Source organism: Microplitis mediator, chromosome 7 (assembly GCF_029852145.1).
Source record: "Microplitis mediator isolate UGA2020A chromosome 7, iyMicMedi2.1, whole genome shotgun sequence".
Taxonomy (NCBI): domain Eukaryota; kingdom Metazoa; phylum Arthropoda; class Insecta; order Hymenoptera; family Braconidae; genus Microplitis; species Microplitis mediator.
The window spans coordinates 13706266-13724905 of NC_079975.1; the positions used below are offsets into that span (position 1 = coordinate 13706266).

At 31.5% G+C, this 18640-nt stretch overlaps 2 protein-coding genes across 4 annotated transcripts in view; both read right to left on the reverse strand.

Annotated features, from left to right (window-relative positions):
- Positions 1-8909, reverse strand: part of LOC130670926 (potassium voltage-gated channel protein Shaker) — a 108064-nt gene extending 99155 nt beyond the window's left edge. The window contains exons 1-2 of one of the 2 annotated variants that reach the window (XR_008990452.1): positions 8791-8909; positions 8069-8560 (exon numbers count right to left, since the gene is read on the reverse strand). Coding sequence is in view for 1 of the 2 variants with exons in the window: in XM_057474560.1 (XP_057330543.1) it covers positions 8069-8226 (158 nt within the window). In the remaining variant the exon portion in view is untranslated. The remainder of the gene's footprint in view (positions 1-8068; positions 8561-8790) is intronic. The other variant, XM_057474560.1, reaches the window with a different exon arrangement.
- Positions 8910-12784: 3875 nt separating this feature from the next.
- Positions 12785-18102, reverse strand: LOC130671269 (uncharacterized). Of its 2 annotated transcripts, none has more exons than XM_057475052.1 (4): positions 15887-18102; positions 15668-15803; positions 15462-15601; positions 12785-14764 (listed from the first exon to the last, which is right to left on the reverse strand). In XM_057475052.1, exons 1-4 carry the CDS (start codon positions 15974-15976, stop codon positions 14750-14752), a joined length of 381 nt encoding a protein of 126 aa, XP_057331035.1. In that variant the 5' UTR covers positions 15977-18102; the 3' UTR covers positions 12785-14749. The 2 variants fall into 2 exon arrangements, with proteins under 2 accessions (XP_057331035.1, XP_057331034.1); XM_057475051.1 differs by lacking the exon at positions 12785-14764 and adding an exon at positions 15221-15379.
- Between the last annotated feature and the right edge of the window lie 538 nt (positions 18103-18640).

Below are 18640 nucleotides of genomic sequence, written 5' to 3' on the forward strand. Positions count from 1 at the left end.
GTACCGTGCTTGGAGAGCCGATATCAGTTGAGCACTACTGTTGAGTTCCCCCTCTACCCGCATGGAAAAGCTATATATTGTTAAAAGTATATAAAAAAATATATGGTGACTATGTGATAAATATATAGCGGCAAAAATATCTATATTGAAAAATATATGTTTTTTACATATATTGGATTATATATTTATCATAATATATTTACTTGTATATAATGTTTTGTATTTTTCTATATATATTATCTCATATAATGCTCAATATATTCTTATCATATATGGATAGTATATATATAATTTATAAGAATAATATAATAAACTTGATATATATATCCATATATTTTGACTCATATAATTAGTGGTATATGGTCTCTATATAATTGATTATATATGAAAGAATTTATATGATTAAATATATGGTTCGCGGTATATTGGAATTATATTTTTCCAGTATATTAAAACTTATATTTTTCGCAATATATTGAAAATTTTATTTTTTCAATATACTTTTTCAATTTCTACACAATTCCACAAAAAAAGTCAAATTTATTATTTTTTCTCCTTCTTTTTATTGACCTTATATTTACTGGCAATAACCTAAAAAAAGTAAAAAAAGTGCCATATATTTTACAATATATTGGAAACCATATATTTTGCAATATATTGGAAAACATATATAAAAAATATAAAAAATACTATATATTAATTAATATACTACTTTCAATATAATATATCAATATAAAAAAGATATATTAAAATATATATGTAAAACATACATAAAAAGTCATATATTGATAAATATATTGATAATATATTCTAGCAATATATTTTTTTTCAATATATTATCATATATTAATACGGCAAAAATATAAATATTATTTTATATATTGTACAATATATCACATTATAATATTCATATATTCTATCATATATGTTTTCACATATAAACTTTTTTCATGCGGGTAGTTATTTCCATTTTAATGCCAAGCTCCTAAAAAAATAGTGTTTTGATCGATTTTAAGAGCTTGCGTTGAATTTTTGCGTTCGTTACTCAGCAAATGCAAGAAAAAGATAAAAGACGAAAAAATTCCCAAAAAATGTCAAAAAAAATCAAAGAAAAAAAAAAAATTGCAACTTGTTTTTTTGTGATCAAAATTTTTTTTTTGACATTTTTTCTTTTTTTGTCTATTTCTTGCATTTGCTGAGTAACGAACGCAAAAATTTAAGAAAAGTCGAAAAAAAATCATTTTTTCATTTTGATTATGATTACACAATTAAAGGAACAAAAGTTGTTCCTTTAATTGTTTTTCAAAACTTTGATCAATCCACCCCGAAAAACGATTCGATGGATCAATTTAAAAATTTGGAAGGTTATTGGGGGTACATGAAGCTAAAAAAGTCCCTGGCAACGTTATTTTTTTTTTTCGATTATTAAAATTTATTGTCTATACAAGAAAAATTACTATTTGAACTTTAAAAATTGTAACGGATACTTAAAAAATTGACGACACGTATTGTAAAATTTATTATTTTTAATGTTAAAATTCCCCATATTGACACCCAGGTTCCGGATTATAATTTCAAACACTAATTTTTAAAGTTTATATTTTTCTGTGTAATCTTTTGATGATTCGAGATGATTAAATGTGAAAATCCATGATTATTATGAGTATTAAAGATGATTAAATTTTCAATCGTTTTTAATCATCACAAATTGTATTTTCTAATCGAGGGCAGTAATACTGATGTTAACCTCCATATTAAGGGTGCGTAGTAGTAACCGAATTTTCTTATCTTACTTTTCTAATTACGTTTAGAGTAATTACATCACTCGAATGATGAAAATTTTCCGAAAAAGTGTGTAAGACACACTTTTTCGGAAGCTATCAAAATTTCTATAACAATTGATTAATAAAATTAAAAGAAGACCTAAATTTACAAATTCGGTTAGTACGGCCCGGCCAATATTTATAGTTGGTGTGCGAAAAATCTGTGTATATAATATACATACTGTAGAGAAATAATCCCGTTAAGTTGCTGACCTGGAACGATTTTTAACATAAAATATTTTTGACCTGCTACACAGTTAGAAATTTTGTGTTTAATTCAACACAAATCGTCTGTTGCAAACGGTCTACACAAATTTTTGTGTTAATTTAACACATTGCGTTTGTGTTGATCTTTAACACAAATTTTATGTTAAATGAAATTGAACACATAAAATCTATTCTTTTGACAGAAAATTTGTGTACATTTAACAGAACATTTGTGTAAATTTAACACATTTTTCGTGTTAAAATAAACTAATAAACATAAGCACATTACCTAACCAACTCGAATATACTGATCTACCCTTAGTAGAACTTATGCTAATTGAGCGAACAATAGAACCAGGTCAAAAAGGTATGAAAGTTATCTAAATTTAATTTCAAAATGTATTTATTTAATTGTAAATAAATTATAATCCAAATTTCCCGGCAGACAATGCTGCTACAATGCTTTGCTTGGTTATAGTAATGAAGAATCGCGCGGAAACGTTTAGTCAAACAACACAAATTTTGTGTTAGTTTTCGAATAATACAAGAAATGTGTTACATTCTAGATTTTCCAATCATTTAACATCTGTTAAAAATCTGTTAAGGTAAAATAACACAAACGGTTTGCGTTGAATTAACAGATTTCTGTGTTAAAAATCAACACAAAAAATTTAACCAAATAATTTTTTTACACAAGTACACAAAATTTCTAACTGTGTACTTTCATGTTATATTATGACATGAACATAGCTGAAAGGCGAGAATGACGCTAAAAACTGAATTTCCTCTTTGAGATCCCTAAATCAGTGCCAGCGAAATTTTTCTTTTTTTAATAAATCATTAGAGGAAGCAAATTGTGAGTGAATTTGATAGAAATAGGATACTTTTTTTATAAATAAATAGATGAAAAATATTAATATGACGGATTTACCAATAATTATCAGTTTGATATATGAGTGAAGTTAAGCAGGTATCTGACTCTGATATAGAGACACGGTCATCTCGCGCCGCCCCTGTATTCGCATACGTCTATATGTGTTTGAACGTGTACTTGGTGGGAGACACGACTGTGTCTCCGTATATATATATAAATATATATATATATAGGGGAAAGGGGGGCAAAACGGGGTACCCCCAAAATTTGATAAAAAAATTTTATATTTTAAATGGTTTTTAAACATTCCAATCTCACTTCTGTAAATATAATTAAGCGTTACTTCTAATTTTTTTCGGTAAACTTTTTCAAAAATCAATTGTCAGTTGAAAAATATTAATGACGTTTGTTTTATGATAAAAACTATTAAAAATTTTTTTTCTTCTTTTGTATCCAATAAACATGTAAAATATAATTTTTCTTCATGTAAATTACTTACAAAAAAATTCAACTTAATCAAATTCGTTTAAAATCCAGAAATTTTCTTTTTTTTTCCTTTTTTAGGGGGTACTCCACTTTGCCCGGAGAAACGAAATTTTTTTTTTTTTCAACGTAACTGAAAATTTCTTCTATTTACTTTGAATATTATTAAAAAAAAAAACGATTTAGCGTATTTGAGTCCTCGAAAACTTGGTATTTCCTTAAGTACCCCTTTTTGCCCCTCCCTCCCCTATATATATATATGGTACAATGACGAATGCAAAAAGTATCAAATGTTACCGAGTCTCTGGAATAATTTGTTTTATGTAAGTGACTTCGTACTTAGCATAATTGAAGAAATATCCCAATGAAACATTTTTATAATTGTAACAAGTTTCTGTTTGCTTGATAAAAGAATTGCTGATCTGATCTTCAATGTATAAAATATTCTAATCATCAGAAAATTATGTGAAATAAGCAACTCGTCCTTTGAATCATTGACAATGATAGCGAAGTGATTGTGATAAATGAAGTAAGATTATTTACGTGATTAAATAAAAAAATTTATCGCTACTATGTTATTAACATATTTACATGAATAAAGTAACATTTACTTGCAATTGTGGATTATTTGTTTCCGTCAAAATATTTATCAGGTATTTAATTTCAAACAACAATCATTAAATATACCTTGCATCGCCGTGTTCCTCCGCACCATTCCGGTGGGGGCATGGATCCTGCCTCGGTCTGAGGACAGGGGTTAGCCCCCATTTTTCGATAAACTCGATGCGGGAAATCTTGGCGCTTCGCAGCAGTTACGAGAGGGGGTTTCTCCCCCTCCCGAAGTTCATGTTTTCAAGTACTGTATTCTCCTACCCTTTGCAGTTAGCAAGCTGTTTTAGCAACAACTATTAGCCTTTGAAGTCATTGCGGTTTCATAGTTCGTTGAGAAAAATAATAACTCATTTTTTACATATTTTTTTATGACATTCGAAAGGACGTCAATGATGACCTTGTCGCTATAGGCGTTTTTATTGTCCTCTCAACTAGATAAAAGTATTTCATAAGAACATTTTAGAAACAATAGTTTTAAAAATTTATTATATTTCTGTTTATATTTTTGGGGTATCATTGTTCTAATATTATTTTGCATGGGTGATCACTGCAAGATTCTGATGCGTCAAAAAAACAATTTCATTCATTCGATTAGTATAAAAAAACGAATAGATTTGTTTCACCTAGTATCACAAGAATTTTATGGCATCACTTTAAATGTATTTTTCGTGTCAGAACGAGTTTAATTCTGTCTAATCACTGCACAGGTGAACAAATATCATTACTTCACTATTTTCGCTTTAAATATCATTATGACTATTTTATTTAATATACTACTTCACTTTTCTTATTGTCGGAATAAATAACCCTCACAAATCTAACTAATCTTTCTTATTTTTAAATCACTCAGAACTAAACTTTCTTCTCGGAATTATTTATTTCAAACATATTTTGTAGCTTAAATCTTTTAACAATTAGCAAGAAAAATGGAAGCAAGCATTAAACACTTCTATTATATACGAATCTAACATATACCTACATAATTTCTTGACACATTAAACAGCTTATAAATCAGTGAAACTAACGGCGCATACTCCCCATATTTTACGATTTTTATTAAATTTTTTTCAAATTCTGCAGTAATCTTCATAAAAATTTTTAACTTATACACTTTTAGCAACAGAGTCAACGGTTTTTTACACTTCCTTTTTCGTTGATTTCATTTACAATTTTTGATTGAGGATCATCGAAAAATATTCGCAGATCTCAAAAAGCTCTGGTGTGCTACTCGCTTGATAGCTAACCAGTTTGCTTGTTCCCTTCAACTGTGCGCAACTCCCACCTGCTTCGCATCCCCTCATCGGCTTTTATCTCTCTTGTCGTCATGCGTCTTTGCTATGATATTTTTTTTTTTATTATTAAAAACTTATATTCCTCTATTTGTTGACTGACTGTCTCTATCAAGAGTGATACTCAAAATTTGTTCTTAATCAGCGTCTGTATCCAATAGTCATGCTAATCGTTGAATTCAACAATAAACTATTATTTTTTTGTAATAATGTGAAATCTTCAATATCACTGTATGTAAGCTTTTCGTACTAGATGCGAAATCATTGGTGATCAAATACTTTCACAACAGGGTTGCTACCGTTGCAGATATGAGAGACTTTTGAAGTTTCGAAAACGATTATAACAACAATCCGCGTATCACCATAATAGCACACATATATTGATATAGAATGTTGGTTTCTTATTCCACATTTCTGATAATAAGTTTATTTATGATATTTAATAAAACATATAATAGCATGTGTTCGGGAAATTTAACTTCATGAATAATAAAAGCTTCAATAGGAATTTTTTTTATCAAGTGGCACATCATATGAAAACTGTGCATTTATGTTACGTAGTCTCGGAAATACAGAAATTTCGCCATGCTCTAGGGATGTCATGCGCATGACTGTTATGAGTGCCACCAGAGTTAAGCACGCGCCATATCAGGAATCATTAACAGCAATAGGAAAATAATCAAAAAAATAGGGTCATAAGAATAGGTCATCCAAAAACTATGATAGTGTTTAAAAAACCGATAAAATATAACTTTTCTTATTCAAGAAAAATCTTTTGAAGAACCATTTAATTGTTGAAGAAAATTTTTGAATATTAAATGGAAATATGTAGTTTTGTGATAGAAATTGAAAAAATTATGATGCTATAAGAAAAATCCTTAAATAACAGGAAATCTTTTTTTATTAAATATATAAAAATATTCAAAAGCTATATTGATTACAGTAAATCTCGCGTTAAATATAACAGAACCACGAAACTATCTCACTATAAGGGACTAAGCGGGATCAATACTCTCCATAAATCCTACACCACTCTTGTGTTGTAGAATACTTAGTACAAAAATTTGCAGTTTTGACTAAATATTACTTCATTAAGAAAAACGTGTTAATCATAAATTAATAATAAAAATTTTTATTGAAATGAAAAAATAGACTTAATTTATGATAAGGATTTTGCTACTATAATGGATAATTAAAGAAGATATTCACTAATTTCTGATAACTTTCTAATAGTTAAATTGTGATCGGTATTCGAAACGAGTTCAGTTGTATTTTTGTAGAAAAAACGGATCTGTGATACGATTATATAATTATTCAATCAAAATATTTATATATTCATGTGGAGTAAAAAATCGCTCATATTGAAAAAATAATGACAAAAATTGGATGAAACTTGATATTTATTCTAATGAAATATAAATTTACTTCAAAAAATCGATATTATTCATAAATCTAAATGTTTCGATTGTAGCATGTGCGTATTGTATGGAATCTACTGGATATTCATTTAGATTTCGTGAATTATTGATTTATCAAGTATTATATTCATTTGCAGTAAGTTAAGTGACAATGGACGGAGAATATTGATAATCATATTCGAATAAAGAACAGTAAAGTTACATTTGCCTTAAAAATACACAGATACACACATATATTTTTACTATGTTTGTCTGTCTGCCTATCTGTATCTCTGTGTGTATGTCTTCTTAAAACTTACGAACAGCTTGACCAATTATAATAAAACTTGGGGTAGAGTAAGAACATGCGATCGTACAAGTTACAGACTACATGTTATGTCGATAAATAGTATGCTAAGCATGAAAAAAAAAAAAAAATGAATTTTAAAAGTCACTGTTTTTATTTGTTTTTTATTATCATCTTGAATAAGCATTTGGATGTCAGTTGTTTCTATATTGACAGATTGCAGATTTTAACTTTTGAGTAAATTTTCCTTACATTTTTAAGAATGTACCGTTATTGGTATTTTTATCGAAATCTAACTTGGAGGAAGGTTGTGGTGGGGTTAAAGATAGTAATACTACCGCTTTTATAACTATGAAACCTATATACTTTAACTTTGCAACAAACGTTTTTTTTTTTTATTCATAAGAATTCGCCATTACTAGAATTTTTCTCAAAGTGCTCCTTTGAGGAGGGTGGGTTCAAAGATAAGAGATACATTTTTTAACTATGGAACTTACAGACCTAAACTTTACAATAAATGCTCTTTTCATTCATAAGAATTTGCCATTGCTAGAATTTATCTCAAAATCCGATTTCGAGGGAAATACTGATAGGGTCAAAGATAAAAATACTCCTGTTCTTTAAATGCCAAACTTACCGACTCGAATTTTGGAACAAATGTTTCTTACATTTATAAGAATCTGCTATTACTCATATTTTTTCGATATATTATTGTAGTGAGAAATTTCGTCTGATTTCTGGATATAAGGTTTAATATATTTCTTCATTTGATACTTTTATTTAAAATACCGATCGGAAAAAACCTTTAGTTACGGAGAATGTCAATTTTTTTTTTCAAGTTTTTAAAATTTCATTTGAATTATTATCGATTCTATGAGCAACTATGATACATTAATCGATGTTGTGTATTAACAATTTAATTTTTTTAAATTAAAAAAATCTCTTTTCTCTAAATTTTTTGTTTTAACTTAAATTTTCGGACGCTTACATTCTTTTTAACAGTGTTCATATCTATTACTCTATAGCATTTTTGAGAAAGTATATATTAATTGTAAAAAAAAATTTTTTTGACTTACTGAGCTTGTCCCCGGTCATTTGTGCCAACCATCATCTGTCCTTGTCCACTTGAAGTTCCACCAGACTCGTGATGTCTTCTGTCTTTGTGCATAATGCCCATTAACTTCATCCATGGATTGTTGACGGCGTGGGCGCCCATTCCGCCACTTTGCCACATTGCGCTCGCCAGGGTTAGATACGTTTCGAGGGGCCACGCTTTGGGGCTCCCACACGTCTCTTTTTAAATTTTCAATCAAGTTTGGCGTAAAAAAAAACAAACAAACAGATCTTTCTAAAACTTGCAGATCATTTAAGGAACAGATCCAAGGGCCAATTACCCCGTATAGCCACGAAAGCTCCATCTATATCAAAACCATTGAATCTTTTCTCGTATTTTTTCTTTTAGTTTTCTTATTGCACTTTACTTTTGTTTGCTATTGACTTCCTCTTCGATGTGATGATGTCATAAGGCATTCGAAAGCTTATTTCAAATGTGCATTTTGGTATAGTTCCTAATAAAAGAAAAATAAATCCATATAAGTGAGGAAGCCTTCGTAACATTTTACTACAAGAACTTATCGGTCATTTACTTATCATTGGACACATTCTTAATCAAAATTTGAATTTTTAAATAACCTTTTTTTCTTATAGTTAAAGTATTGAAAACTAAATTGTTTTATTCTAACAATAGTTCTAAAGCTAGATCTGTTCGAAAGTAGTCAAGATGTGAGGAGATGCTTACATGATTATGTGAGTCAGCAATGTGGAATCAAGCTTTGATGTATTAATCTTAAAAGAATATGATTCAAAAAACGTTCCATGTAGCTAAGCTGCGCAGTGTAAATTCAGGAATTTGTTGACAAACAAAAAACTACATCTCTTAGACAATCCAAAATGAAAAATTTCAGTTATATTTTGACTATGATACATTACTTCTGATTGATACATAACATAGAACCTTAATATTTATTTCTTCTTTTGTTTTTATTATAAATTGTGTATATTTCGTTTAATTTTGGATGATATTAAAGGACATTTAATTAAGTCATTGTAAGAGATGGTCCGATTTATCAATTTTTACTCATCACTCATGTATACATTTAGACAAACAGAAAAATGATGAAACTATAGAGTACAACTTTTCACAATAAAAAAAAAACAAACTATACCGAAATGTAAAAATGTTTTTGGATTAAGTTTAAAAGTGGCAGCGTTGTAGTTAAGAGTAGTAGTTGGTAATGTAGAATGGCAGCCAGAATTGGCTGCTTTACCGGCCGACGCTGCCATTTTGAGCACGTCTTCACTAGTTTTTGACACATTCTCTAGCTACTCCCTTTCTACTTCAAGCTCTATATCGTCGTTTCAAGTTCTTCCTCTACTTTTTTTAGCTTTTTCCCCCTCTACATCGTGTTTCTTATTTCGCAAGGTTTCTGGAAGGTTTTCTTAGATGAATCACGTTCCAGGAATATGGCATCATCGACTGCGCAGTTTCTGCAGGATGATGCAATTTTCGGCAAATATCACGTCACCTACTGCGCAGTTTTCTTAAGATGATGCATTTTTCTTGGAATTTGACATTCAATCGTAATGGGGATTAAGGTATGAAACTAGGTGTAGGATTGTGCTTTCTATTCAGTATGACTTATTAAAAAAGTGTTAATTATACATATTTTTGTTGACTCTAAAGGATTCTACACGCTGCACTCTAAAACCAAGTGTGTTACAAGTGTATTATTTTAACACATATTAAATGTGTTCTATGTTTAAGGCCATAAACAAAATTATAGTTTTTTGTAGTCATTTAAAACACGTTTCACGGTGTGTTAAAAATCTATAGATTGCTTATGGCATTTCAATGTTATTCGGCAAGTGTGTTAATTTCTACTACACACTTGGTTTTACAGTATGGACGGAAGATTTATTGTGAAAGAGCTCGCTACAGTTTCACTACGTGGTAAAGATAATTTTCTGATTGGTACAGGGTTAGTCATGTTTGAGCCATCGATAGAATATAACGATGAAGAAGAAGTGTTGAAAAGCAAAGATTTCTGGCTACGAAATCACGACATGAGTTAGAATCATAGTACTAATTCGTACTTAGACACCAATAACGTGTTGATGGAAATCCTTCGCGGTACTATTTACGCGTATGTTTTGGGTAAGGAGAAAAAAGGATGGCTCGAGGGTATAATTCCTAATACAGTGAAAGTTATCAATCTCACAAAAATGAGATTCATCAAATACTTAGAAGAGGATGATTTTTCATTATGCTGCATGGAAAAAAAAATAGATGCTGCAACAGGACGCAGTCCTGTGGGAGCAACAGGATTTTATCCCGTTACTCTCACAGGATTCGTCTTGTTGCAGTAACATGAAAATCCTGTTGCTGCAACAGGATTTTATCCCGTTGTTCTCACAGGATTTTGTCCTGTTGCTCCCACAGAACTGCGTCCTGTTGCAGCACCTATTTTTTTTCCGTGTGTTATCTCACAGACAAGCATTTGGATAAGACTAATTGGATGGATTTTTGCAATAACGTCTTAACTAACCTTATAAGTTAAGACGTTATTGCAAAAATCCGTCCAACTATACATGCGCCTTTTAGACAGTACAGGAGATAAACCGTTGGTTCCTTCACTTTTGGGGTCTATTGCTCTCGCTGGAGTCCTTGCAGCAATCTTACCAACAACAATGATCGCTGAAAATGGCTCCACAAGACATAGCATGCCTAGACGAATTGTTCATATTCTACAATTTACAAGAAAGGAAATCGGAAGGGCTTGGTCAAAACTCCTTATGCACATGCAAGGGGATCCTAGTTTCATTGGATACACTAGGTGCATTGATCACTACAGTACTCTAAGGGAAAGTACAGTACTGGTCCATATCCATACAAAAAAAATTGTTACCAGTGTAATAATAATGAATTTAACTTGAATAATTTTTTTATCCATTCAATTCACACTGTAACTTATTCTAATGAAGGTAAAGAATAACAAAAAAATCTTTTATTCACAAATCAAGTAGTTTTATTTATATTTCTAAATACCATGTAATTTTTGTAATGATACAGGTTCGATTATACTATTTAATTTATCTGTTCTACGCCGAAGTCATTATGGACCTCTCGCTGCTTGCTTCCAATCACCTTTCCTTGCTTGTCTGAATACAAAACATATATAATAGATAGTGGGTGTTGGATCAAATTGAACGTTCTTCATATTAGTTTTTTCTATTGCTTTTTGAATTCTACTCCACGATTCGATGATATATAATTAGACAGTACGGTGATGTGTCGTCAGGAAGCTGATTTGCTGATTCAAATTACAGTCGTATATCCACTGTTTCCGACTTGACAGATTCACTTTGTTTTGAATAGTCAATAATATACAATCTTATTTTTCCAATTAATTTCCGGTTAAAAAAAAATATATGTAAAAAATGGCCCAATATAATTACACCCCTAGCGGGTCCGAATCACGGTAAATACAGTGATTTACCGCAATTTACCGTAATTTACGGCGCCTAGCAGAATTACAGTAAATTACGGCAATCTATGGCAAATTACGGTAAATTGCCGTAATTTACGGCGAAATGCCGTAAATTTGCGGTAAATTTGCGGCAATGTTGCGGTGAAAGTACGGTAGTTTACGGTAAAAATGCCGCATTTTCGCCGTAAAGTTGTGGTAACAGTGCAGTACTTTACCGTAGACGTTTTGTAAAATTGCGGTATTTCACCATATAATCGCGGTAAATTTGCTGTATTTTACTGTAATGTGAAGCTTTTCACTGGAATGTCTGTTGATAATCGGATATTTGACTGTAAACAACTGTCTTTACTTGACATTTCGGTACTGTGTCTTTAAGATTTGGTATTGTGTAGTGCTGGATATTATTCAAATCGTAAAGAAATCTGTTCTCATCAGTATTGACCGAACTTTCAAATTGTAGATCTACATTGATATCATTACAAGTATTCAGATAACTTAGATTTTCTCACATTAAAGGTATAGATTAGAATCTATACAATTTAATAATTTTTTAATTTTTCGATCGACTCAGATTTTTTCTAATAAATGTAAAAAATTAATAATTTGATCTACATTCATCAATATAGAATGCCGTATTTTTATTCCAGTATATTTACGCTATTTTTCCCGTAGTATGATCTTATTTTGCGGTGTTAGATGTTAAAATACGAGAGTGGATTTCGAAGTGTCAGAACCCGTACTGGTTTGCCAGAAGTTTATTCGTTTTTTGCACGCCTCATATCACGAAGCGTTTGAGGTAGTGCTCTACTCTCAACACGTCAAGATCAAGCTCAATTCGTCAAGATCAATTTCTTCGTTCAATTTATCAAAACCCTAGCAGATCCGAATTACGGTAAATTACAACAATTTACCGTAAATTACAACAATTTACCGTAAATTATCGCAATTCACCGTAAATTACCGCAATTTACCGCAATTTACGGTAAATTACCATAGATTTTCGGCGAGATTACGGTAAGTTGCGGTAATTTAGGTAAATTACCGTAATTCGGATCTGCTAGGGACATAATTATATGTAATTACTGTTAATTATATATTATTACTCATAGGGTAAGAACAGAAGTACCCAGTCTCAAACCAGTAGCCAGCCACTTCATGTTAAATTATATTTGCATATATTTTGAGCCAATGTTAAATTATAGGACCAGCTGGCTACTGGTTGGGGGCTGGGTACTGGTGCTCTTATACTATTTACATTTTACACAGTTTTCAGGGATTAAAAAAAAATTAAAGGTACTCTTTGCCTTTTATAACGTATGTATTTTATAGCAAATTTTTAAAATTAGGCTTTCAAATTTAATACATTTCTTATATTTGAACATATAATTACATTAGTTAGTAACTCTTTCCTTTTTAGAGTGCATCTTTTTTATAGCTCATTTCTATAAAATGGCATGATTATATATAATTGTGTGTAATGACATATAATTATATTAATTATATATAATTTTTTTTACCCGGGGTTTTTTTCCTTTGTCAGAAGTCGTTCAGGTTCTTTACCACAATAACTGATTTGAAAATTCATATACAAATCATACAGTAATGCATACTGATTATTAACAGTATTTAGTTTTAAGTTCCTATTCACTCGGAAAAATTTACAGTATATTTAACATAACAATTTCATACAAAAAAAACTATAGTAATAGTAGCATGAAGTCCGTATGAAATTATGATAAAAATTACCAATAACATACCGTTTGAAAACAGTTTACAATGTTTAATCGATCATCAAATATACTCAATCATTTGGAGTTAATATCAATTGTGATTCGTTAGCGAGTGTTTTAATCTGCAAATTCAAATAGAGCTACTAAAGAACTCTAAGAAGAGGCAGAACACACACCAACATACACTCGAACATCATTCAGAAAATATTCGGAATAGTTTCCTAGGACTTCAAAATGTTGACATCTGACGAAAATTCGATTTTCAATTACTGGGGTGAGTACAAAAACTTCCCGAACTTTTCGAAAATCGTTGATTTTCATAGCGGGAAGTTAAAAATGATCTTGAGTATCAGTATTCATTTAATCAAGCATTCTTGAAAGTAAAAAAAAATTTTGTTGAAAATTTAAGTGTTCTTTTTAATCGCATAATAATCGTTGTTAATACATTTTTTAAAATAATAATTTTCTCAACTAGGGATTTTAAATTTTGAAAAAATTTTTCCGTATAACTCTAAACATGAACATAATAAGTTAATTCAATCATGATGACAATTAAATATGTCAAATATGTTGGTTATATTATGGAAAAGCACTTCGCCGTTATTAGAACATTATCAAAAATCCATGAAAATTCAATTATAATACGTCTCTTACATTCTTTATATAAAAATGATTGTATGTTGTAGAAATTTTGAATGCAGAAAAACTCGATAATTTTTCATTGTTTTTTTATTTTCATTTTTCAAATTAATATTTCATCAACCCAAAAGGTTTATATTGATTTTGATATTATACATGATGATTATATTTCATTGCTTGTCGAATAATTCCAAAAGAATATGTCAATATGTCGAACAATCATCTAATAATAGCTGCTGCTTCGAAGAATAATCAAATTAAAAATTGTATATAGTTATGAATGTCCAACGAGTAATCTGATTTGTTTATCATAACTTTTCAGCAAAATCTTTAAATAATAACGAAAAAAATAATATTAATAGATATTATTATTATTATTATTATTATTGTTTATGACACAATCTACATTGTTAATATTTATAATAATCGTGGGAAACGGCTCGTTTCACGTCAATTTACTAAGAGAGATTTTTTGTAGAGAATTCAATTTCCTTCAAGAATACATATTGCTCAAATTTTTCAGATTGATGATTTTCGAGTTTTGGGTAAAAAATGAAATTCCTGTCAAAAAACTAATAGTCGTATCGATACACCTCTTAATATCAATATTAAGGGCTCAAACTTGCACGATACTTTTTTTTGGTCATCAGGAATTATATTTTCACAGTATCGAAAAAAAAAAATAGTCGATTTTTTCGGCCCAGTCTAATAAATATATACATGGATAAAGTGGTACAGATGATATTATTACAAAATTCTTTTCTGGGCTTCTCTCCGTAGTCCATTAAGTTCACGTTTAGTGCCATATGAGTTTCGGTTTTTTACTATTTTTTGGGAAACTTTATCTCCACAGCACCTGGAATAAATAAAATACATTTCAGTCTCATGTAGTACTAATAAAAAACAATGAATGTAACGGGACCGAAGTCCACCTCCGTTTTACGGGTGCTCCCCCCCCCCCCCTCAGACGACACCATTAATCAAAAAATATAATTGAATTACTAAAGGTTGACGTTAACTAGAGGAAAGTATGAATTTTGGCAATTTGCCTTAGCCTGTAGACAATCAACAACTTACGACTTACTTTGATTGCTACCAGTATATCAGCGTTTAAAGCTTGGTGCTGCAAATTTTGACCTGGTATATTAGTTATTTTTTGTTAACCGCCTTCGACATTACTTCGAAATAGTATATCTGAATAGAAAATCGACATCAACAAGGACGTTGCCATAATTTTTGGTCCCCTGCTTAAAAAATCCGATAGATTCTTATAGCTGTATGTATAAGGCCATATACTTAACTATAGCACTTCTGATAGAATTCATTCATTCCTATAAAATCTTTCTGGGAATTAATGAGAATCTATTGGATTCTATAAGATTTTCTAAACAGGGTCGTATTAGATTGTCCGCACTTTTCTGATATTAGTATGTGATCCACACGTTATAGTCGGCAAACTTAAGTCTACCTGCTATTATAGAATTAGGCTGATAAAATTGATATATTTTAGGTTTAGAAATTATTTCAACAAAAATTACACATAAAATTTATACCTGAGGAACCTGTCCACTATCTCCAGAAACGAGTTCATAATGTTTGTTATTGGTGGTATTTTCGTTATTCAAAACACTCGCTCTCAGTACTCGATTCGTTTTGGATAATTTCTCCACAACACCCGTGTCGTCGTTTCCTGCTGTAATGAATAAAAATATTGTAAAAGTAATATCAAGTATAGTATGTATAATGATAAAATAATTACGATTTTTTCTCAATAAGCTGATTAAATCTCGCCTACTCTTAGCTTCAGTTGTATATTCGGCAGTTAATTCATGCCATTCAGTCGTCTCTGATGTACTTCTAATGTCGAAGGGATGAAGTCGCCTCCTTATGGGACCCTTGTTAAATAAAGAAATATTTAATAGCTTAATTTCAGTTATTTAAATAATGTACAACAAAACATAATTAAGTAAATAATTACATTTCGAGCTTTAATATCATTCAAAAAATTGAGCTTAGAAATCAGCGGTGTTTTATGAATATCGTTATTGATAGTATCTCGTAATCTCATATTTTCCGTATTTATTGAATTTTGTCGTCTTTAGCTCCTCAGTGGATACGAGACTATTTTGAGTTCTTATAGATCCTATTTAATTTATTTTCATAATACGCTTTATTGTCTGCAAAATGATTACTTACAAATATCAAACCTTGATAAAAACTCAATAACATCAAAGTAATTAAAACAAACTGTAAAAGTTATCGGAATTCTACGTTTGCCATGTTTATTTTATATCGTATTAACATTGCAACGCGATGAAAAGAGAGTCAATCTGAGTTTTTATGTAATTGATATTAAATAATATAAACACTTACTTGAGACATCCAACACTCGACCATCATAACAGAGCCATCCACCGGGTAGACGTCTTTTTCTATTACGCCATTCGATAACGTATGTCTAATCGTCATCATCAACACTATTTTCGAAATCTTGAATATTGAAACTCTTATTCTATTCAGTAGGTACCCCAATACTATGCAGCCCATCCTCTTCTCCACCTATTCTCTACACTACCGCAAATTGTCAAGGCATTATTATTCTTATTATTATTTTTGATCGTTTAAATGCTCAGGGGGTTATCCCCAATAGTTCGACTCTACCGAGGGCCTCACCTGAGCGCCAATTCGTAACTGCTGTGATGCTTGATCAACACGATGATCAGTATGCACCGCAGGCTAAGTTTTGTTGCCTTAGGAGACGGAGGGATCCGAAGATAACAGCTTCATCCCTCCTAGGACACCAACAATGAGTACGATAATTTTGACACAGTAGCCTGGATAAAGTTTGTCAAACAGAAGATCTTGATATATCTGTTGTTTGTGCTCTTCTCTTACCGTAATATTATACTCAGCTGGTGCTGAGAACTGAATGAGATAAATGTCACGAGTGGTTTTATCGAAGAGCATAATATCGGGTTTGTTGTGATCAATTTTCTGAGTCATTGCGAATGCCACGTTTCAATAAATACGACAACAGTCATTCTTAACTACTTGCGGAATATCTCCTGGCAAATAAGGCAGTACTGGTGTTTTATCAATACTGTGCGTATTTCGAAGGTAGAAATGAAGAACTCACCGATCATCATTATAACACTGGATGTATGCATTTCCAGCCAAAACAGGACATGCTGACAATAGATGCATAAGCGTCTCAAAATGTTGATTACACACCCTACACAATGTGTCAGGCAGCTGCATCTGGAGCACTTTATCACGGTATTCGAGAGTGGTGATTACACCATCTTGGCAAGCAAAAATATACCCTTCAGTCACGGACATCAGGCCTTCTAAATTAAGGAAGGAGACGTTTAATGACGCTTCTATTTTCTAACTCGATATCTCACGCAAATCAGAGCACGTATCTTTCACCAGATTAACGACCGCGCTCTTGTCCAACCCAAAAGACATGCGGACATTCCGTGTATACTCCGCTACGATGTTCAAGCTGTCTAAAAGTGTCTCTTATCAGGTCCATACACCTCCAGATCATCTACATATAGCAAGTGGGTGATCGATTACTTCCGTCCAGTTGGTGGACCCACTAAGTATTCACGGATTCGGCGAAAGGCAACAGATATCGGCAGCAGTACGATTTAAAACAACAGAGGGCATAGAGAATCTTCCTGAAAGACTCCTCTTTTGTACTGAACAGCGTCAGTCACGCGTTTGTCGTAGCCGTATGAGATGTGAAACTGCGTTCGCCAAAACTGCATCGTACGTTCAATGCATCCCACTGCTTTACGATTGACTCCGAGGCACTTAAGCAAAAAGAGAATAAGCTCATGAGGTGCCGAGTCAAATGCCTTACGGTAGTCAATCCAGCCCATTGACAGGTTGCGCTGATAGATGATTGCGTCTTGGATATCACAACGATCAACTAATAGATTATTCAAGATTTTAGTGAAAATCTTATAAGCTGCATTCAGACAGGCGATAGGCCTGTAGTTTTTTGGGTCAGACAAGTCACCTTTTTTAGGGATGGATACGGTTCACCTTTCTACAAACTAGCTTGGAATCAGTTCGCTCCCTCTGATAAAAGCTGTAAATATCGGGGCAAAGTGACAATGGGTAGGAGTAAGTTTCTTCCACCAGAGTAAGTTAATGTCATCTGAATCAGGAGCAGCCCCGTTCTTACCATTATTCAGAGCTGAACGAACATCTTCCACGCTGACTGCTGACGCCCTTTAAGGGCTCTCTTCATCAGCATCGTCGGGGCGGTGTTTTCGACAAAATGCGTCGAAATCATTTAGAGCTGGAATTTCACGATTCACGTTTGGCGTGAAGGACAACCGAAACAAAGAGTTATCGGTGAGTCGCTTCAGCATTTTCTCTAATGACTTTTTAGCGGCCACTAGAGCTCGCAACCTGTTAAGGGACTCTCTTTTGATAACAAAAAGAGTAACCTCATTCAGTGTGTGATGCTGGTACCTAAGTCCATTTACAATACAACGGACTCTAGATGTTGACGCTTTAGTGACCGGTCAGAATATCCATCATAAAAATATCCAACGCAAAAATACCCATGAAAAATATCCAATGCAATAATATCCATGGAAAATATTATCCATTTATAAACACATTCAAATGAAAATAATCAATCGTCAAAAATATCCAAAATAGCAATTCTTGGAACTGTTATTGTCCTAATGTTAATGATTATGAGCCATGGTTA